This window comes from Thermoascus crustaceus (genome assembly GCF_041956765.1).
Source record: "Thermoascus crustaceus strain CBS 181.67 unplaced genomic scaffold VTN00scaffold_9, whole genome shotgun sequence".
Taxonomy (NCBI): Eukaryota; Fungi; Ascomycota; class Eurotiomycetes; order Eurotiales; family Thermoascaceae; genus Thermoascus; species Thermoascus crustaceus.
This window is the reverse complement of record NW_027192535.1, coordinates 20,899-41,561: the sequence shown is the minus strand read 5'-3', so window position 1 is coordinate 41,561 and position 20,663 is coordinate 20,899. Positions and strand designations below refer to the sequence as shown.

Here is a 20,663-nt window from a genome sequence, read left to right as displayed (position 1 = left end):
GGGGGGGGGGGAGGATATCCCGGCAAGAGATTAGAAATTGGGGCATATCTGAGTAAATAGGTGTCGGCAATGGGCATAATAATGGAGAGAGGTCTTATCGGGTTTCGCTCCACACAGGGCGGGAGTTGCATGGCTTCCCCGATCATCTTTATAAACGGGGGAAATTTCCCAGCTGCGAACCCATCTCTCCCAATTCCCAGGCCTTGGGACAGCTTGATTCTGTAAACATGGGACACGCAAAGGACACTGTCTACGGACTCCTGAGTCCCATAGACCCCAAGGATGCGGCGGTCGTCTACGCCATTCTGGGTATCTCGTTTCATCTCTCCATCCGGAAAGTCGAGATTGATAACCAGTTCTGGAGTCTGCTGGCAATCTACACGGTCGTCTGGATGCAGCTGACCGGAGCATACCTCGGTGTCTACCATCTCCCCGTGCTCCAGGCCATCCAAATGTCCTCTCTCTGCGGATGCTCCTTCATGACCGGTCTTACTGTCAGCATCAGCGTTTATCGGCTGTTCTTTCATCGTCTTCGACACTTCCCAGGGCCTTGGGGTGCCAAACTGAGTCGCTTCTATAACGCGCGGCTGGCATCCAAGTCTCTACAGTATAACCGCGAACTCGAGAAGCTGCACGAGAAGTATGGGGATTTTGTTCGCACGGGTAGAAACCAACCCTGGAAATGCTTTGTTTTTTTTTATTATACTGACAACTCACCTCCAAGGACCTCGCGAGATATCCATCATCCGGCCCTCCGCCATTCAGGCCTTTTTTGGTTTTCAATCAGAGTGCCGCAAATCTACCTGGTACAGCCAGGTCACAGCCGATCAGAAAAAGACAAATCTTGCCACCATCCGGGACCATGATTACCATCGCCTCCGACGCAAACCGTGGGATCGTGCATTCGGTCCCAAAGGTATGTCCGGTCTACTCCGTAGTCTTGAACCTTGACTGATGCTTGGTTGATTGCAGCCCTCGAGAGATACGATCCCACGATCCAATCCCGCATCGATCTCCTTGTCGAGCAGATGAGATCTCGACAGGGCACTCCCGTCAACATCACCGACTGGATGTTGTTCCTCACGTACGACGTCATGGGGAAGATTGCTTTCGGCAAAAGTTTCAATCAGCTGGAAGATGCGGCGGAGCATGATGCCATCCGAACCATGCACGGGCAGATGAGGACTATGGCCTTCTTCTCTGCCGTGCCGTGGTTGCTGGCCGTCATAGGTTCACTTGGAAGTCTCACTGGCAGCTACGGAGCATTCATCGAGTATTGTGACAAAATGGTGAAGGAGACGGAGAAGGTAGGCCTATTATCTATTTGTTGACTTCTGGTCCTGGGACGTTCAGATCTGAACCCGAGATCCCAGATATGGAAATCCAATACGACGAAAACACCAGAAGACGTCTTCTCCTACTTTCTAAAAGGGATCGAGGAGAATGACCCGTGCGCTCCTGCTACCAGATCGGCACTCAATCAAGACGCCCGTCTCGTTATCGTTGCCGCAAGGTGAGTTGGTCTACTGAATATCCAGCGTAAACGCAGCTAACCGGATTTCCCCCCCCTTCCACAAAGCGACACGACCGGGGGTACACTTGCCAACGTCATGTTCTATCTGGCGTCCAACCAAGCAGCCTACCGACGTCTGCAGGACGAGCTGGACGAGGCTTTCCCTGAAGGTGATCAGTCCTTCAGCTACAACAAGGCCAAGTACCTGCCGTACCTAGATGCCGTCATCACCGAGACCCTCCGCCTCAAACCTGCAATACCAAGCGGCCAGCCACGCGTCACTCCGCCGCAGGGTGTCCAGGTTGACGAGGTCTGGATCCCCGGAGACACGGTTGGGATCATACCGCCGTGGATCATTCAGCGCGACGAACGAAACTTCGTTCGGGCGTTGGAGTTCCTCCCCGAAAGGTGGCTGCCCGGGCACAAGGAACAATTGATCAAAGATCCACGGGCTTATTTTCCTTTCCAGATGGGTAAGTATTCGTCCTTCAATACACATACTCTTATTTCTTTCTTCCCTTTCAGCATTTTCTGACATCCGTCCGTCGCCCTCAGGTCCCTACGCCTGTGTCGGGAAGAACCTGGCCAATCAACAGATGAAAAGCGCGGTGGCCCGCCTTGCTCTGAATTTCGACATTTCCCTCGCACCGGGCGAGGATGGTGTGGCATTTGATAACGGGGCCATTGATGCCGTAACCTTTCAATTTCCGCCTTTGCACGTGGTGTTCAAGGAGCGGAGTAAGGCAGCTGCAGTGTCTGTGGCGTAAACCTCACTTGGTGGGTGATTTGGGAAGATGGTTGTTGAATGCTCTAATGACTTATGAGAGGATACCTAAGCCTACCTTTTCGCTTTATGGTTAACGAACTAGCTAGTGACATAATGATGACTTATGATCTCAATATTTTCATATTCCTTTTCTAGACGCCATATTGCCGTCGAATATTGTCAGCCAAATATTACCACTATAACCTAGTGGCATGCCAAGAGACCTATCAGCCTAGTCAGCACACGCCGATTCGGATCTGCAGAAGGTCATGATCCCTGCAATAAAGGAATCATACTGTCTATACCCGAGACTGCCTATTTTCCTTTATTATATCCTTTCATATTTCATGAAAGGTCTCGGGATCGTTAAACAAAGAGATATTCGGAAGGTCTTAACCCCTAAGTCCATGAGATAAATAGTCAGTTAGTTAGGAAGATTCGAATAATCAGAGCTTTCATCATCATACCTTCGGATTACTAGGTTCGCGCAGTCTGACAAATATCCAGTTCAGGGGTCCACTGTCATGCTGTATACAAGAAGTTCTACTTTGCTTTCCAAGAATGATGGGTGTTCTTTCTCTGTATTGAATGATGGAAATTTACAAGGGGAAGAGAAATAGATTTACAAGGGGAAGAGAAATAGAGCAACCATTGTCGCTTTTAAGATGGCGTGCGGTATGTAGAAAGATCGTTGGTTCCAGTCGGAGCTTTTACTAGATGTGCCGATATGCCGATCTTACAAGGCGGTGGCCACGGCGGTGAAGGGACTTAACAGATGGCGCGTGTGGCGTGCCGTAGCGGGCCAAGACCACGTAGCGGCATCTCGATAGAGAAAGGAAGAGACATATATGCTGCTTCGCTGTCCTCGAGGGCCGTTTCTGCGAGTCCTGCCGGTGCATGACCCCTTGATCTTCCTCCGTTGCATGGTGGCCCTGTGAACGGTTCGTTCCCATCCCTTTGCTCACTGGTCAATTGCCCTGCCGTTGTCTAGTTGTCTAGTTGCTTGGTCTAGACCGATGGCCGCTAACCTGGAGCTTGTACTCTAGAGACGCCCACGATGTGGTCGACGGGTCGATTAACGCTCCTCGCCTCCCTCCTCGCGTCTTCCGCGTCGCTGACCTCTGCCTTCTATCTCCCCGGTGTGGCTCCGACCTCCTACGATGAAGGCCAGATCGTGCCGCTGTATGTCAACCACCTGACGCCGGGCGTGGCCCAGCAGGACAGCCAGCTGCATTCCGTCTTCTCCTACGACTACTACCACCCTGCCTTCCACTTCTGTCGACCGAAGGATGGACCGAAAGATGTCCGGGAGTCGTTGGGGAGCATCATCTTTGGAGACCGCATCCGCACGTCCCCCTTCGAGCTGCACATGGCCAAGAACGAGACGTGCAAGCGCGTCTGCGAGGAGGTCAAGTTCGACGCGCGCAGCGGCAAGTTCACCAACCGGAGGATCCAGCAGGGGTACAATATCAACTGGCTGGTGGACGGCCTTCCTGCGGCGCAGCGCAATCTGGATGCGATGACGAAGACCGAGTTCTACAGCCCTGGGTTTGCTCTGGGAGAGCTGGATGACGATGGAAAGCCAGTGCTGAACAACCACTTTAACATCGTGGTCGAATACCACCGCGTCGGTCTGCCAAGTAAGAATAAGTATCGGGTGGTCGGAGTGCTGGTGCAACCCGAGTCGCGACGGGACTTCAAAATGCTGGATGGTGGAAAGGCCGATTGCGGCGAAGGCGGCCCGCCCCTGATTCTGAGCGAGGAGGACGAGACCCCGGTGACTTGGACCTACAGCGTGTACTGGCGAGAGTCGGATACGGCGTGGGCCACCCGATGGGACAAGTACCTGCACGTCTACGACCCCAAGATCCACTGGTTCTCCCTCATCAACTCGGCCGTCTTTGTCGTCTTCCTGGTCGGCATGGTGAGCGTGATCCTCCTCCGGGCGTTGAGAAAGGACATTGCGCGATACAACCGGCTGGATGCGATCAACTTGGATGATCTCGATGGAACTTCGGCTGCGGTGGAAGACGGCATCCAGGAGGACTCGGGCTGGAAGCTGGTCCACGGCGACGTGTTCAGATGTCCGAGATACCCGCTGCTCCTCAGTGTTCTCGTGGGCAATGGTGCGCAGATCTTCGTCATGACCGGTGTAACTGTGGCCTTCGCTTTGCTTGGTCTTCTGTCCCCTGCGAACCGCGGTTTCCTGGGAACGGCGATCCTTATCCTCTACACTCTCTTCGGCTTCATCGGGGGCTACGTGTCTGCTCGTACCTACAAGTCGTTCGGTGGGGAGGCGTGGAAGCGGAATATCGTCTTGACGCCGTTGTTGATCCCGGGAACTGTGTTCTGCGTGTTCTTCCTGCTTAACCTGTTCGTCTGGGCGAAGGGCTCGAGCGGCGCTGTCCCGTTCACGACGATGCTTGTGCTTGTTCTCATCTGGTTCATCATTAGCGTGCCTCTGAGCGTGGCTGGCAGCTGGGTTGGGTTCAAGCAGAGAGTAAGTGGCCTCCGATGATGGTCGGCAGATATAGCGTGTCTAACCGATTTCTACAGAGCATCGAAGGTCCCACCAAGACGAACCAGATCCCTCGCCAGATACCCCCCATGACGGGAACCCTCCGTACTATCCCTTCGCTTCTGCTCACCGGTATCCTTCCCTTCGGGGCCATCTTCGTTGAGCTCTACTTTATCATGAACTCCCTCTGGACCAACAAGATCTACTACATGTTCGGTTTCCTGTTCCTCTGCTACGGGTTGATGATCATCACCTCTGCCGCCACGACCGTGCTGCTTGTGTACTTCCTGCTCTGCGCGGAGAACTACAGATGGCATTGGCGGGCGTTTGCCGGCGCTGGCATGACTGGCTTCTACGTTTTCATCAACGCACTGATCTTCTGGGCGACGCGAGTGAGCTTTGGCGGTTTCACGGGTGCGATCCTCTATATTGGATACTCTGCGTTGATCGCATTCCTGGTCTTCATTTTGACCGGTGTGTTTATCACCCGATACCCTGCAGTTTTCAGTCGTGCATAGCAGCTAACATTTTGTCTGTCAGGCACGATCGGTTTCTTCGCCAGCTGGGCCTTTGTCCAACGCATCTACGGCTCTATCAAGGTCGACTAAGGGACCCGTAATCAGTCGCAGCAAGTGAAATGAGCTGCAACGCGGCGTTGGTGATGTGGAATCATATTTCCATGCCGCCAATGGCAGCAGTGATCTTCTGGCGCATTAGGGAGGCTGAATTGTGGCTCAAGTTCAGAGCTACCGCATTCTTGCATATCTCAACGTCCTTTCTGATACGACTGTTCGATACACCCAAAACCCTGGTTTCAGGATCTGACGTGTGTTGCTTCTTTTCACTAGCAATATATCCCTGTAGAGTTAGCTACCTCGTGTTTCACCTCTTTCGGTTTCTTTCTTCTTTGAGCTGATTGTCCTAGTTCAGGAATAAATGGCTTGTAATGGCATTGGACAGATGTAAATAAAAAGATGATTTGTACGAGTACTACGCAATTTCAATCGGAGACATCGTGGTCGATTCCATCGATATACAAACCATGCGTCGGAGGCTCTTCACCGCCGTGTCCACCGCCTTGAAGGTCCAGCAACAACTATTCTGACTAAGCAACATCCCTCTGCATCGAGCATAACGTCATACTTGCTTCAGTCGAGCAACCAAGACGACGACACGGACTTGGAAACGACAGAACGGACCATATGCCCGTCATGACCCGTGGGATCGCAGATGTCATCTCCGGCTCTGGGCCCGACCCGATCCATCTTTCGATCTCAAGTCAATTCCAATCTCCTCTCCGTAGGACCTCGTCGATTTGGCCTGCTCAGCTGACAGGCCACTGTTCAACAGTATTTCGTGCCGACAGGACGTTCACAAGACGACTCAGGTTCCCTTGTACATACAATGGCTGAATCCCAGCTCCTGTCCTTCCTGAAGCACCCCTTCACGGTCCTCTACATCTGGTTCCAGCATCTCCTCCACTGGATCTTCGCGCCTGTTCCCCCGCCCCCGTCCAAACGCGGAGCCAAGCTCAGTCATCCGCGGATTGCCATCGTCGGTGCGGGATTGACGGGCGTGTCTTCTGCGGCCCACTGTGTCGGGCATGGGTTCGATGTGAAGATCTTCGAGGCGAGACCGAAGGAGGAGGGGCTGGGTGGGATATGGAGCGTACGTCACTAGGAAGCTCACTGGAGCATGACTTGTGATAATGTCTGAGAATATTTGCTGATACCAGTATAGAGAGTCAACTCGACCTCCGCCCTCCAGATCCACAGCATCATGTACCGCTTCCACCCGTCCGTGCAGTACGACTCGGCCTATCCCACCCAGGACCAGATCCGGCAGCAGATCATCGATCTGTGGAAGCGCTACGGTCTGCAGGAGCGCACGGTCTTCAATTGCCCCGTCACGTCGGTGAAGCAGAATAGAGATGGTAAATGGATCATCAACGATGACGAAGAGAGGCATGGGCTGTTCGACGGCATCGTGGCTGCCGTGGGCGTCAGTGGGGATCCTAAGATGCCTACTCTGCCGGGTCAGGACAAGTTCAAGGGCTCAATCTTCCATTCGTCGAAGCTGGACGGCAAGGGAGCCAGGGGCAAGAGAGTGCTCATCATCGGCGGAGGTGCCAGTGCGATCGAGGCACTCGAGTTCGCGGTCCAGGCTGGCGCGTCTCAGGTCGATGTCCTGTCCCGATCAGACAAATGGATCATCCCGCGGAATGTCTTTGTCCAGTCCCTGCTGGCGTTGAATGTGTTCGGGCAGGAGATGTTCTTCACCTGGATCCCCGAGTGGCTGCTGCGGAAGTTCTTCTACCGCGACCTGCAGGACATCGCGCCCAGCGGGAGGGGTCTCTACACGGACACGCCCATGGCCAACTCGCAGCTCTTCGACCAGATCCGAAAGGGCAAGGCGCACTGGCTGCGCGGGGACATTGTCTCGCTGGAAAAGCACGGCGTGCGGTTCAGCCAGCGCGCGAAGGGGGTGCCCAAGGACGGACCGGGGCACGAAACCCTCGTCCCAGGCGACATCATCATCATGGCCACGGGATACAAACGTCCATCGCTCTCCTTCCTCCCGGAGAAGTCGTTCGAGCCCCCCTACGGCCCTCCAAACTGGTACCTCCAGGTCTTCCCCCCTCCATACCCCAGCATCTGCGCCAACAACAGCACCTACGTCAACGCCATCGGCACCGTCGGCAACTACCACATCGGCATCTACACGCGCTTCCTGCTCATGTTCCTGGTGGACCCGCTGAGCCGCCCGAACGAGGCGTGGATGAAGACGTGGATCGACCTGACGCGGTTCCTGAAGCGGCTGGCCCCGACGGCCGCGTTCGACTTCTTCACCTACGCCGAGCTGTTCTACTGGTATGTGTTTGTCATCGCGGTGAACCCGTTCCGGTGGAAGTGGGTGCCGTTTGTGTTCTTTGGGATCGGGCGCACGCTGCCGATGAAGGTGGTGCAACAGGAGGATATGATTCGGAAGCAGCTGGATGAGGCGAGCCGGAAGAAGTAGTTCCCCTTCTCTAGGTAACTAGCTACCTGGTACATGTCATGATGGATGATTTCGTGTGGAAAATATGGGTATATACCATGCACAGAGTGACTGGGGGTCTGGGCTGCGGAATATGTAATTGTTGGAGTATAACTATAACTGTGCTATATAGTTACCTATCTACTTAGATGCATCTATCTACTTAGATGCATCATGTGAAGGCTGCTGAAAACATCAGATTATACCACTGGACTGTATACAATTACTTAACCACAAAGACTACCTGATATAAGACACGTTGTATTGTATGTAGGAAACCGCCAACACCCAGAACTTTCAATCAAAATAAAACAACGACGTCAACAATCCACATTTCTAACACATCACCCACCCATCCCCTCCCTTCATGTCATGTTACATATTTTACGTATCACGTCGCTATCCCAATATACGTCACTCCACCCCTCACATCACTCACCACCGTCCTCCTCCCTCCCCTCTTCCTCTCCAGCTCCCCCTCCCGTCGCCCTCCCTGCCCCAACTCCCCCCTCCACAATCTGCTAAGAGGAAGATACCCCGCCTCCTCCGCCCACGTCACAGGCCAGAGGACCATCGCCCCAACGGTACACACCACCGTCGCGAAAACATGCCAGAGCAGAACCAGGATGGATCCGATCCCCCACGGAATGAGGAACTTGATCCATTCCGAGGTCTGGTAGAGGTCTTCCTGCGCTGATATATAGTACTTGACTCCTGGCCCTGAGCTTGAAGCAGCAGCGGGTTTAGATTTTGGAAAAGAATCAATGAGTTCATTGCCCTTATTATCGGTCGTCGTGGTGAGGGTTATTATCGATGTCAGGGTCACGGGGGCGGTGTAGATCGGGATCAGGCCGAAGAGGGTGAATGTGAAGAGTTGGGAGACGGTGGCGTAGAGGGTTAGGCGTTGTTTGTCGAGTGCTATCCTCTCATCATCACCATCATGGCTCATTAGTATATATTGATCGATATCTATATAGGGAGGAGGGAGGAAGAGGAACGTACCTATAGATCGCACCTCAACCTCGACGTCCGGACTCATGATCTTGTACGCGCGGTAGATCATCACGATGAGCCAGCGGCTGCAGAAGCAGACACCTGGCGGAAGGGTGAACGCAAAACTGCCCGTCCGGCAGAACGGGTGCGTGAAGGATGCGTCGGGCGTGAAGAAGCACTCGATCGTGGCGCGTTGCAGGGATGGCGGGGAGCGCGTCAGTTGGGCGATTATGGGGGGGAGTTCTTTTACTGTTTTATGTCAGTCTGTGTTAGTGTATATATATATATATATATATATAGATGGCAGGGCAGCTTAAGGAGTGGTAAGTATGTGTGTATCGATCTAGTCATATGGATGGGTTGTGAAGCATATATGGGTTGGCTGGGTCAGAGCATACCGGGGTCCTCCATACTGAATGGTAGAGGGGTAAAGAGAATATCTAGATGCTCGGTTCTGGGTAATTGAAGTTGTTATCATATCAGGAAACTGAAGAAGGATATTTTACGCTGGAGATCAGGTTGCGATGCGCCGAGGGTGATGATGTCATTGTCTGGTGTTGCGGTAGACCATGTCCAGGGACCCATCCGACGCAGAACAACCAGTTTCTATGACAGTTCAACTGGGATTTTGAATATAATATCAAACTTTTATTCCAGCCCAGATGGTATCGACATTAATGCAGGAATCGAAAAACAACGTAGAAAGTACAGTGCATCCCAACAAGCACAGATGCATACATGGCAGAAGAGAACTACTTCTTCTTCCAGCTGTCGATCTTCTTCCGCCGCTTCTCGAACGTCTCTCCGATTGACACCCCGTCTCCCCGCGGGCCGTCTTCCGTGAGCTTCCTCTTGCGGCTCCGCTCCAGCACGCTGCCGCTTCCCTGCGCCCGCCGCGTGAGCCTCGTGATCCGGTCGGCGCCCTCGCCCAGCAGGCGGAAGTCCTCCCCGCCAAATCCGCCATCGCGGCCCATCTCCCGGCGTCTCTTGGCCTTGTCCTTCTTGCTCTCCTGCAGGCGCACGAAGTTGGTCTCTTCGTACTCTCTGCGTTCCTCGTCCCGCTCCCGCTCCCTTTGCGTCTTGACGTGTCGTCCGCCCTGCCGGATCGTGCTGCCGATGCTGGGCTCCGCCATGGGCGCGGACGACATCTCCGCGGTGACGAACTCGTCGATGACGTTGGACCGTTTCGGACGGCGCTCCTCGCGCTCGCGGTGGTCCGTCGTGGGCAGCGCGGTCGGCTTGATCTTGGGCGGGCGGTAGATGCCGTCTGTCGACTTCTTGCTGTCGGACTTGCTGTCTGATCTGGACTTCTTCTCCGTCGGCGCGACGGCCTTGGAGAAGGCGGAGATGTTGGGCCGGTAGGCCATCTCGTCGATCTCCTCCTCGTCGCTCTCCTCGTCGCTGCTGCCAGATTCGCTGGCATCAGACCCTTCCTCCTCATCGTCCTCGTCGTCTGAAGAGGCCTTCTTTTTGTCCTTGCTCTTCTTGGCGGCCTCAGCACTGCGCTGAGCCCTCTCGGCATCCTCCGCGGCCTTGACCACCTTGTCCACCTGGTACTTCAACCTGCCCTCCAGGGGCCGGACACCACGATCGAGGTAGATCCGTAGTTCTGCCAGTTTCTTGACGATGTCGTCGCGTAGGGAAGCGCTGTCGCCGGCATCCTTGCCGTCCTCCGTAGAGCCGGTTTTTGAGGATGAAAGTTCGTGTAGTTGGAACAGGATCAAGAAGACGAGATTATGCAGATACGAGAGCAGCAGATCGCTCTTTGTGTCGAGGAGGGAGATGCCGTCCTGGGGCGGCTCGATGGAGACGTCGGACGGCGCATCCTTATGCGTCTTGGGGAGAGACGATCCGGCGGTAGACAGACAGCTGGTGATGTTCTCGAGTAGCGCAGACACTGTCTGCATGCCAGACGGCTGCGATTCCGCCGTCGTCGCCATCGTGAAGCCGTCAATGTTGTGGTCGTGTGTCGGGGACGATGAGCGCGGTGATTTTGGGGAAATTTTTGGACGTGCTTATCGACACGTGATGATACTGCTTAGTCAGTGCATCGGCATCCCGAGCCGATGCGGAGATCGCTCCGAGACTTCGATCTTTTTATATCTTTTTTATACCTACTTGGCGCGCTTCTCCTCGCCTGCTGACTCGCTGGTTTTATACGCCTTCTTGATACGAGCCAGTCACCAGTGGCTCCCCGCACCACATTCCTTTTGCTCGGATTTTGATCCTGGGGATTGGATTGGTCCCTTGACAGGGGACCCCGCTAACCGCTAACACCTGCCTGCAGCCATGATTCTGAAACAGAAATGGCTGGCTTTGGAGCCAGGGACAAGACCTCATATGCTATTAATGGCCTGGATATAGTTTATTAGTAGAGACTGGCCATGTGACATAAGAGCTGCCGGTCCCAGATGGATGTAACCAAGCGATCCCTGTGCAACCCTGTACCGGGCACGGTGCACATTGTCAGAGATGAACTGGCAGCTCTGTGAACCGGCAACCCAGTCTCTCTTTCACTACTCATGGCTGGAAAAATTCTGTGAGGTCTCCTGGTGTCTAGGTATCTAGGTCCTTTGCTCTATTTTCCTGCGTATTCACCAGCAACACCATCAGCTGCGCGCCGCGGCAACTCCTGAAACCCGCAGTCTGTCGCTATTTTGGTCTGACTGTTTCCCCTGTAGCCCGGAGATTTCCTGTTCTTTTTGTTCCTTAAAGACATTAACCACTGTGGGGTTCCCCAGATCCATCTTTGTCACTCCTCTATCCTCTGTTGTCCGTTTGGCTACTATCCTCTCGTTCACATCCAACTCCTTGTCAGATCCCTACGAAAGCCGTTCCCTCTACCGGCTCATTCCTTTGAGAATTACTCAACATGCTCTCAATACACTCGTTCGTCCTCTTTACCTTGATGCTCAAAGCGTGCGCTTCGACTATCGGAACCAGAGACAGCTGCGGAAAAGGATACGTACCATGTACGCCCAAAGGCGCCTCGAACGCCGCGGAAGATGTGGTGCACCTCTACAACAACCTCGTCAACACCGTCGCCACCGCGTCGCACTTCAAGCGCGATGCGGTCCAAACAGGTGCCCTAGTGGAACGGGCGGCTCCTTTATGCTGTAGGCGGCGTGCGCTCACTCAAGCCATTTTCAATAGCTGACGGTGTCAACAGGTGCAGAAGGAATGCAATGCCTGCTGCTGGATGTCGATAAGGTACCATTCTGCTGGGTATGCGATAGCCTGACCATGTGTATGATAAATCTGCTAAGCCTTTACTAGGACCAGTTTACCACGAACGTCTACTTCGCAGACGGCTGGTACGGCAGCATCACAACCGGCAACTTCACCACCCCTTCCGGAGAGACAGTTAACCTGATCACGGGCGACTACGCAGACAAACCCGGAAATATCTACAGCGCAGATGCCGCAGCCAAGCCCAACACCGTGACCATGAGCCTCCCGAGTCCGTGGACGAGTAAAGGTGTTGGAAGCGCGATACCCGCGAGTGCGCTGGGCGCTCCAGCGACTTATACGACCACCGTCCCGGGGACGACAAGACATCCTAGCACCATACCCGCGGAGACGGTTCCTGCTACCACGGTAGACGGGTGCGTCATTCCGGCCACGACGAAGCCGGCTACCACGATTCCCGGGACGACGGTGTCTGGTCGAGTAACCGTCGTGACGGACGCAGCGGCAACGTCCTCGACGGATAGCGGGGCTGCGGATACAGACCATCCCCGGCACTTGGGCGGTATTCTCGCAGCTGGATTGATCGTCCTCCTTTTCGTTTAAGTTTGATGACTGCGGTATCAATATTCTCTTGGCATGTGCTTGTTCATTTGTGGTTAGTATTGTGGATATGCTTTGCTCTTCACTACGTCTACCTGTGTTGAATGTTTCGTTTCAATGATTTTCTCTGATACACGACGGTAATGCTCAATTTTACTAATACTAATACCTTTCCTTTTAATGCTTTCCATTTACCTACTTCTTCAAAAAATGGCTATCCCAAAATATCAACGCCGGTACTATGTGTATTCTATCTTCTACATGAATGTTCTGCTTAGAAATCAATACGTCTAACAGACGGTGTCTGTGGATGCTTTCATAGCCGAGATAGACAAGGATAAGCGCACTGAATGAAAGCTTTAGAAGCCTTAGAATCTCTAAATGACAAGGGAAGAATGGAATAGATTGCTGGTCTTTAGATACCCTATACCCTGTATAACCTACAACCCATAACCTATACCCTGTACCCTGTACCTTCTACCCGACACCCTATAACCCAACATCTTAAACGTATATCCCGCCCAGAGACCAGAACCAGGGGCTCTGCTTCCGTTCAACTTAAACCTGTTTCCTTTTCCTTGACAGGCGTACGATCTAATCTAATCTGCAGGTGGGCGCTGGGTACCTAAGTGCGATGGCCTTGGTTTAGTTTATCATATCATCTTAGCAACTTCCTAACTGTTAACTGTGGAGTATGATGTGATGTGCTCCCATGACGCGTCTACCCCAGCTGTACGGTTACCGTTTACAGAGTGCAGGGTACAGTACTGCACAGTACAGTACAGAGTAAGCAGGCACTTGTGTAGATTAATTAAAGGACATGTCTGAATTCCCAAAATGATGTGCTGCGCTGCAGAGCAGATCTTCTTGAAGTGTCCCTGTTCGCAAGTCAACATCGGATGGAGATTTATCGAAACAAACATATTACCTGCCATATGGACAGGATTCGGATATGGATAACGTGAGAAGGCATGCCATAGACAGTTATCTTCTATCCTCTAAAGCAATTCAAAACAGTTATCTGTCCTCCAACTGTCTAGAGTAGTCTGAATTTTTCTAGGACAGCGGAAAAAGCAAATGCATCGGTCCCAAGACATCACAGTTCCGACTTATCCTTCTTCGCGGAGTTCTCCGTATCCTTCTTGAAAAGCTTGAAGCCCCCAGGAACCAGCTGTTGGAAGACTCCCCTTGGATCGTACTTCTTCGACACAGCCTGCAGCTTCCGCACGTTCTCAACTCCATAGCCGTCGAGAGGGTCCTGGTTGCTGCTGGCGTAGTTCAGGTAGAGAAACTCGTTGTATTTGTCAATCTCCTTAGCGTAGGCAGTCAGTTTATTGATCATAGTGTCGCCGGCGTTGTAGAATAGAGCGTCGTCTTCTGCGTGTTCCCAGGCAGCGTTGAATTGGAATACTGTGTGGTGATGTCAACGATCGTGTCGAGAGGACATATGGTATAGATATTGGGGTGACTTACAGACAAGGTTTTCAGTAGCACGATCAAGGCCAAGGACGTTTCCGCCCTTCTTGGCGCTGTGCTGAGCGAAGATGGTAGGGATGGGCTGGAACATGACGTTCATGGTCCATTCTCCAGATGCGCTACCGAGACTTGCAGCCAGGTGATTCTCGATGTCGATTGCTTTTTGAAGCATCCGCTCGTCGTTTACGAATGTAAGCGTCCAGAAGTTATCACTGAGAAACGTCAGATGATCACTAAACAGGGAGGCCTGCTGTCACCTACCGAAGGCCATATGCCATGGAGAGCTCAGATGTCAAGTCAGCGTGGTTGCTGATCCGTGTAGTATCACTAAGGTTGCCCGGGACGCTCAGGAACTCATTGAATGCAGCGGGCTTGGGCATCGGTTTGCTGTAGTCATAGATATTCATAATTTGAGTCCGTTTTGTGGTCGATGAGTACGACCAGATGCTGATGACTGACGCGTATGGATCATCTTCGATGTGGTTGCTGAAGTTGACGAAGGCTGTCACCTGTCTAGAGGTTGTGGAGTTTGGATAAACAACGACACCACCCCAGAAGGCTGGCTGGTGGAACGCCTGGAGATCGAATTCGACCACAATACCGAAGTTGTTCGAGCCGCCCTTCAAAGCTTGGAAGAGGTCGGGATTCTCGTTGTGATTTGCATTGACAATGTCACCGTTGGCGAGAACGATCTGCGTGCCTCTCAGCTAAATTCCTGGGATATGGCCAATTGGAGAGTTTACCTTACAGTTCACGATGTTATCGCATGCAAGGCCGTAACGGGCAGCGAGGAATGAATTGCCTCCTATGCAGGATAAGCACAAATCTGCTTTAGAGGTAAATCGTACTCACCTCCTAGAACCAGCCCAAGACCGACCGTACTCGCACGGCCGCCAACTACCGTCACATTATACTTCTCGAGAGTGCTGTAAACCGATCCCCACCGTGCACCTGGACCAATTGATGCTGTTGAGTTGCCAGGGTGGTATGTCGTCGAATTCATCCACGACAAGTCAATCGTCACGCCTTCCTCGATATTGGCAGCACCCGCCCAGGCTGTATGTCCACCACCTCGAACCGCGAACTGGCACGCCTGGCTGGCCAAGGTCGAAACAGCCAGCGACACATCCTGTGGAGTCAACGGTGTGATGACACAGTTGGGCCGCAGCTGGGCGGTTTTCGAGAAATACGAATCTACCGACGATTCATAGCGGCCTTGTCCGGGAACCGTGAGCTTGCTGGCAAGCTCGGAAGCAGCCAAGGTGCTGCACTACGCTGAATGTCAGTGAGCTCCCTCAAAAATGTTATGGGCAACATACACAGGATGCGGGAGGAGCAGGGGAGAAAGCAGCAACACCCGCAGCACTGGCAAGGAGGGCCGCTACGAAAGCTTTCATGTTGCTCCAAGGCAGGTTCTGAACCGATACTCTCCACAGAGCGTTGAATTCAGGCCTAGGTTCGATGGTGGAGAAGCAGGCGCCATTGCCCTCGCCCTGTAGGAAAGCACGGCGTTGACAGAACTAGTCCTCTCGCTTATATAGGCGTATATCGGATCTGGGCTGGCTTCCCCTAGGGTCCGGGACCTATAATAGTGCCTGGGCACCCAATAGCTTCGAAATCACATGGGTATAAAATAGTGTCAGACTGCGCGAACCTAGTAATCCGAAGGTATGATGATGAAAGCTCTGATTATTCGAATCTACCTAACTTAACTGACTATTTATCTCATGGAATTAGGGGTTTAGACCTTCCGAATATGGATATATCAAGCGATTCTGAAAGAATGATGTATCGATGCAATATAAAGGGGTATTGCAAGGGTATAATAGCCAATCATGGGTATAGGTAGTATAGTTCCTTTATTGCAGGGATTATAACCTTCGAGATGCCTGGATCGGCGTGTGCTGACTAGGCTCATAGGCTTCTTGGCATACCACTAGGTTATAGTGGTAATATTCGGTTGACAAATAGCAATCCACCAAGAGAGTTGGTTGCAGGGGAGGGGGTGATGGCAACCTACTGTAGAAGCAGATTTCCTATGCCTACACACCATGGAACTTGGAGCGTGACCCATGTTGGCAGGATTGCGATGCTACAACCGTTTTTCTAGACTCTGTTCGTCAAGGATGACCGTTCTGTTTAGCTGCTCGGGATTCCTCCGTAGAGACTGCAACTGCTGCGCTGCACGACGCTTAGGATCTGATATATCCCACCATATGCTGAGCGACGATCACTCTTAGAACAGAGCTCCTGCGAGACATATAAAAAACAAATATTCACACCCCACAGGCTCTGAATATGTTAATCTTTATTAAAAAACCTTGGTTGGCCCCCGGTCTTTCCTGCATCCCCGATGCCGCAGGGACCTGGCATGCTCCCCAGTAGCCAGGAGTGTCAATGGTAGACCAATAGTGATAATTGAATGACATGCGTTATTATCCAGAACTCCTTTCCACATGAACAGCGTGCATTGGAACAGAGCAGATGTGGTTCCGAGTCCCCTGTAGCTACAGAATGTCAGGTCTATGCCAGACTGCAGAAGAGAAAAATCAAAAGATCATGCTTCCCCCAACGTGTAGTTATAAGCGGCGAGCCCCGTGTAACCAATTCACTCTTGCCTTGCTACAGGAGTTTTCAGGTGTTGTTTTCTTGTCTCTCGTTTCACTCTCTGTATAGTTGGCAGGCGCTGCAAAGCAGCAATATGCCTTCAGGCATGATACCAGCACCTCCCGGTTACCATGTTGACTTCGAACATCCCCAGAGAAAAGCAGACAAGGCGACGTACCTCGTATGCACGGTCGGGATCCTACTTTGTACACCATGCCTTTCAATGCGGATCTCCCGGGCTTTCGGAGTTGAAGATGCTAGCTGTATGCTATATATTGATATCTCTCAACCATCAGGCTAATGATGACTCTTGATCAGTCTGCCTAATTCTTGCCTGGGTATCAGCTCCCTGCCTGCACGTTGATAGAGTGACAAACTCATTTTTAAACAAAATAAAGGATATTTTCTCTGGCAACCCAGGGATTGCTCATATGTACGCAAGATTGTTCCATGAGATGTCTCCGATACAGCCTTATGATGGGTATCCAACAGACAGTTTTCAATACTATGGCGAAGGCGCTCACCTGTGAGAGATCACCATTGATACATTCAACCAAGGTCAAAAAGTAAGATGACACTAGAATCTTATGACCTGCGCCAATTGCTGAATGGGTTCTTTATCTATAGGTGATCACGGCGGCATCCGTCGTCTACGTCCCAACTCTCGGTCTCGCCGAGTTCTCCCTCCTCCTCTTCTAACACCGCCTGAGGATGGATAAAGAGCCTTTATGTGGGAGGCACATCTGGCATGACTTTCATCAAGGCTCGAGCATTGATTTCCTTGAGACGAAAATAGTTCCAGTGAGGGCCTCCGTCCTCGCAAAGAGAAAGAAACAGAGGTTGTACACGTATAGTCTATGATGTCCTTTGTTAATTGTGCAGATATGGTCATGAGATTGCAATCTTGAATGCATCAGTACTTAGGAAAGGTTCTGTTTTTCATATAGGCCTAATCTTTATATTCACTTGTTACATATGCCAAATCACACTGCTTAATGAGTAAATTATGGATGGTCAGAACGTAGCAGAAGAGCCGTGAGCGATGGAGAGACAATGGAAGTAAACAAAGGTGTAACCTCAGAAAGAACACAAAGAGGGCAGAGTTAAAGAACAAGAGAAATTCATTCCTATGAGTGTATGATATTTTCCTAAGTGTTTTGTCTAAGATATAGATCGAAGATGGGGCGGGGCGCCAAGAGCGGGATCTTCACGAGACAGCATCTTCAACACCAAGAACGACATCTCCAACCTCAACATCACTACAACACCCGCTCGCAGCAGCGCCGCCAGACCGACCGCGCCGCGGCCCTCGACGCCGACCTCGAGCACATCCTCGCGAGCTGCGTCGTGCATGTGCCGTACGCCGTGCGCGATCCCGACGTCGACTCGCTGCGCTCGACATGCATCGCGCTCTCGCACCAGCTCGTCCTGCTCCGCCTTCAGCTCGAGCAGCTCCAGCGTGACCATCTCGAGCTCCAGCTCATCGCGCTCCCTCTCCTCTTCGGCCGTGATCCCTTCTCATCGTCGAACGACGGCCCGTCTTCCTTCGAGCCTGCGCAGTCCGTCCCGCGCACCCGCGCCATGGCCGCCATGAACACCCCCGTGCTGGACAACTTCCTCGCCAGCGTCGCCGAGCTGGTCCGCGATCGCAATGGCCCCAAGCTGCAGGACTACCTCCAGATCGAGCCCCCGCTGCCTGAGATCTACCACAAGATGGTGGACGAGCTGAAAAGCCACTATCCCGCCGGGCCCCAGGGCGACGCCGAGCTGCTCAAACGCTGCGAGACCCTCGTCCCACGCGCCCACGCTGGCAGCCCCTGGACGCCCTTCCCCGTCTTCATGAAGCTCTATCTCACCTTCCTGCGCGATGTCAACGTCGAGAACTTGCTCGAGACGTACAACTTGCTCAAGGGACTGCTGAAGTAAGTCGGTCGTGTCCCGATCCACCCATCCTCCCGTACGACGGCCACGACCGCGGCGTTCGACGACCGATCGATCCCAGGCTGATCATGGCTTCCATTTTCTCTACAGTCAATGCGTCCTTGCGCTAGGAGATAGTCAGATGGGCGTCATCGTCCTCCCGACCGTCCTGTACCTCTCCAAAGTCCTGGCCAAGCTGGCCATGGGCCTCGACCGCCGCCCCGAGCTGATCGCACATCTCCTCCGGCGGGAAGGCCGTTCGGATCGCGAGGAGGCTACGGAGAAGGTCACCCTCGTCGAGCAGTCTGCCAATGTGGTCCGGGAGGCCTTTATCAAGTGTCTGACCGACCGTAGCGGGACGCCGGGCGTCCACGGCAAGCCGGAGGGAAAGAGAGTCGGAATCTACCTGATGGCGAATCTGTGTTTGAAACTGCTGTTTCAGGTATGGCCACACTCCAGATACTTCTAGGATATTATATCGAATTGAGGCTGACATTTGCAGTGTGGAAAACTGCGAAACGCAGAGCAGATGTTCGCCAGTATCAGCGCCCAGTCGCCTCCCCTCAACTACTTCCCTGCCTCCCAGCGAGTCACATACCTCTACTATCTCGGAAGATACCACTTCTCAAACAACCTCTTCTTTCCCGCACAGATCGCCCTACAAGCGGCGTATGACCAGTGCCACCGGCAGGCTCTGAAGCAGAAACATCTCATCCTAACCTACCTCATCCCCTGCAACATCATCCTCGGCCGCTTTCCGTCCCTCGCGCTGCTCCAGAGACCGGAGGCGCAGGGACTCGCGGAGCGATTCGTCCCCCTCTGCCGCATCATCATCAGCGGTGACTACATCGCCTTCCGACAGCACCTCGCCGTCGACTCGCCAGACGCGGAGTGGCTCGCCCGGAAGGGCATCCTGCTTCAGCTCCGCAATAGGTGTGAGATCCTCGTCTGGCGATCTCTCACACGGAAGGTCTTCATCCACGGAGGCTACCACGGCGACCCAGGAGCTCAGGCACAGCGCGGACCCCCTCCCTTTCTCTATCTGCGCAAGCTCGAAGCCGCCGTCCGATGGCTGCAGTCGCGCCATGGGCAGCCTAAGCTGGGCCCTATCACCGCGAGCAGTCTGTTTGGAAACGTCAACCAGCCTGACCTAGCCAAGGACGCGGACGCCGCAGCCAGTGGCTACGGGTCCGAGGTCGTCCACTTCCCCCCGGACAGCGACTTCGCCAGTCTGAACGGCTTCCCAGAGCAGCCGACACAGACCCAAGCTCAAAACAGCCACCACACCACCTACGACGACTACCTCGCACCCGACGGCTACTTCGACGCCGAGGGCGAATGGCGTGAGAATCCCTCGGGGTCCCTCATCGACGGCGAACAGCGAGTCCCGGACACGGACTACAGCCAGTACGAACTGAACCCGTACGCACACACCACCAGAAAAGCCAAAGTCCACGATCCCGAAAAGCCCTCACCCCTGCTACGAGAGCTCGAATCCATCCTGGCCTCCCTCCTCACCCAAGGCCTCATGCGCGGCTACCTGACGCACAAGAACCCGCGCTTCGCTATCCCTGGCGCACGGTTACGTGGTGCCTTGCCTACCGGCTTCCCGAATGTCTGGCAGACGATCTATGCCCGCGAGAGCGAGGATGAGTCTGTACCTGGGTGGGTGCAGCCCCCTCCGCCTGCTGGAGCCGGGGCTAGACCGCTTGTCGGTCCTTTTGACGGCGCGGGCGGAGGCAGAGTTGTCAATCTGAGTGGGGCAAGGCCTGTAGGCGCAAGATGATATACACGTCTATCTACGTATATGTACGACATGGTCATTGTCTGAAGATAAAAGAAGTATGTACGAGACGTGCCTTTGGTTCTGGTCAGTCATAGTTGTGGCGTTGGTGAAAAAAGAAAACGTAGAATGAGGGAATCACTGGCAGATGATTTGAGCTTTATGTCATGTACATGTACATGTACTAGTACCTAGATTAGATTAGATACCATGCTATCATACTATACTCGATTTTCCGGCTTTTTTCTTTGTCGGGAACGTT

General features: G+C 53.2%; 8 protein-coding genes across 8 annotated transcripts; 5 read left to right on the top strand and 3 right to left on the bottom strand.

Annotated features, from left to right (window-relative positions):
* Positions 1–227: 227 nt before the first annotated feature.
* On the top strand, positions 228–2,280 carry VTN00DRAFT_10051 (uncharacterized protein; the record flags this gene model as incomplete). The annotated part of the gene is made up of 6 exons (XM_069426665.1): positions 228–663; positions 725–916; positions 973–1,307; positions 1,374–1,513; positions 1,580–1,986; positions 2,069–2,280. The coding sequence occupies 6 exons, from the start codon at positions 228–230 to the stop codon at positions 2,278–2,280; spliced, it is 1,722 nt and encodes a 573-aa protein (XP_069283813.1).
* Positions 2,281–3,336: 1,056 nt separating this feature from the next.
* On the top strand, positions 3,337–5,405 carry VTN00DRAFT_10050 (uncharacterized protein; the record flags this gene model as incomplete). Its single annotated transcript, XM_069426664.1, has 3 exons — positions 3,337–4,779; positions 4,836–5,271; positions 5,338–5,405. The coding sequence occupies 3 exons, from the start codon at positions 3,337–3,339 to the stop codon at positions 5,403–5,405; spliced, it is 1,947 nt and encodes a 648-aa protein (XP_069283812.1).
* A 796-nt stretch (positions 5,406–6,201) lies between these two features.
* VTN00DRAFT_10049 (uncharacterized protein) lies at positions 6,202–7,815 on the top strand (the record flags this gene model as incomplete). Its single annotated transcript, XM_069426662.1, has 2 exons — positions 6,202–6,465; positions 6,538–7,815. The coding sequence occupies 2 exons, from the start codon at positions 6,202–6,204 to the stop codon at positions 7,813–7,815; spliced, it is 1,542 nt and encodes a 513-aa protein (XP_069283811.1).
* Positions 7,816–8,224: 409 nt separating this feature from the next.
* VTN00DRAFT_10048 (uncharacterized protein) lies at positions 8,225–9,237 on the bottom strand (the record flags this gene model as incomplete). The annotated part of the gene is made up of 2 exons (XM_069426661.1): positions 8,225–9,075; positions 9,225–9,237. The coding sequence occupies 2 exons, from the start codon at positions 9,235–9,237 to the stop codon at positions 8,225–8,227; spliced, it is 864 nt and encodes a 287-aa protein (XP_069283810.1).
* A 341-nt stretch (positions 9,238–9,578) lies between these two features.
* VTN00DRAFT_10047 (uncharacterized protein) lies at positions 9,579–10,766 on the bottom strand (the record flags this gene model as incomplete). The annotated part of the gene is made up of 1 exon (XM_069426660.1): positions 9,579–10,766. The coding sequence occupies one exon, from the start codon at positions 10,764–10,766 to the stop codon at positions 9,579–9,581; it is 1,188 nt and encodes a 395-aa protein (XP_069283809.1).
* Positions 10,767–11,698: 932 nt separating this feature from the next.
* On the top strand, positions 11,699–12,618 carry VTN00DRAFT_10046 (uncharacterized protein; the record flags this gene model as incomplete). The annotated part of the gene is made up of 3 exons (XM_069426659.1): positions 11,699–11,942; positions 11,996–12,051; positions 12,103–12,618. The coding sequence occupies 3 exons, from the start codon at positions 11,699–11,701 to the stop codon at positions 12,616–12,618; spliced, it is 816 nt and encodes a 271-aa protein (XP_069283808.1).
* A 1,093-nt stretch (positions 12,619–13,711) lies between these two features.
* VTN00DRAFT_10045 (uncharacterized protein) lies at positions 13,712–15,488 on the bottom strand (the record flags this gene model as incomplete). Its single annotated transcript, XM_069426658.1, has 6 exons — positions 13,712–14,025; positions 14,089–14,303; positions 14,353–14,783; positions 14,835–14,896; positions 14,944–15,361; positions 15,411–15,488. 6 exons carry the CDS (start codon positions 15,486–15,488, stop codon positions 13,712–13,714), a joined length of 1,518 nt encoding a protein of 505 aa, XP_069283807.1.
* A 2,389-nt stretch (positions 15,489–17,877) lies between these two features.
* On the top strand, positions 17,878–20,404 carry VTN00DRAFT_10044 (uncharacterized protein; the record flags this gene model as incomplete). Its single annotated transcript, XM_069426657.1, has 3 exons — positions 17,878–18,620; positions 18,730–19,060; positions 19,121–20,404. The coding sequence occupies 3 exons, from the start codon at positions 17,878–17,880 to the stop codon at positions 20,402–20,404; spliced, it is 2,358 nt and encodes a 785-aa protein (XP_069283806.1).
* Positions 20,405–20,663: the final 259 nt, after the last annotated feature.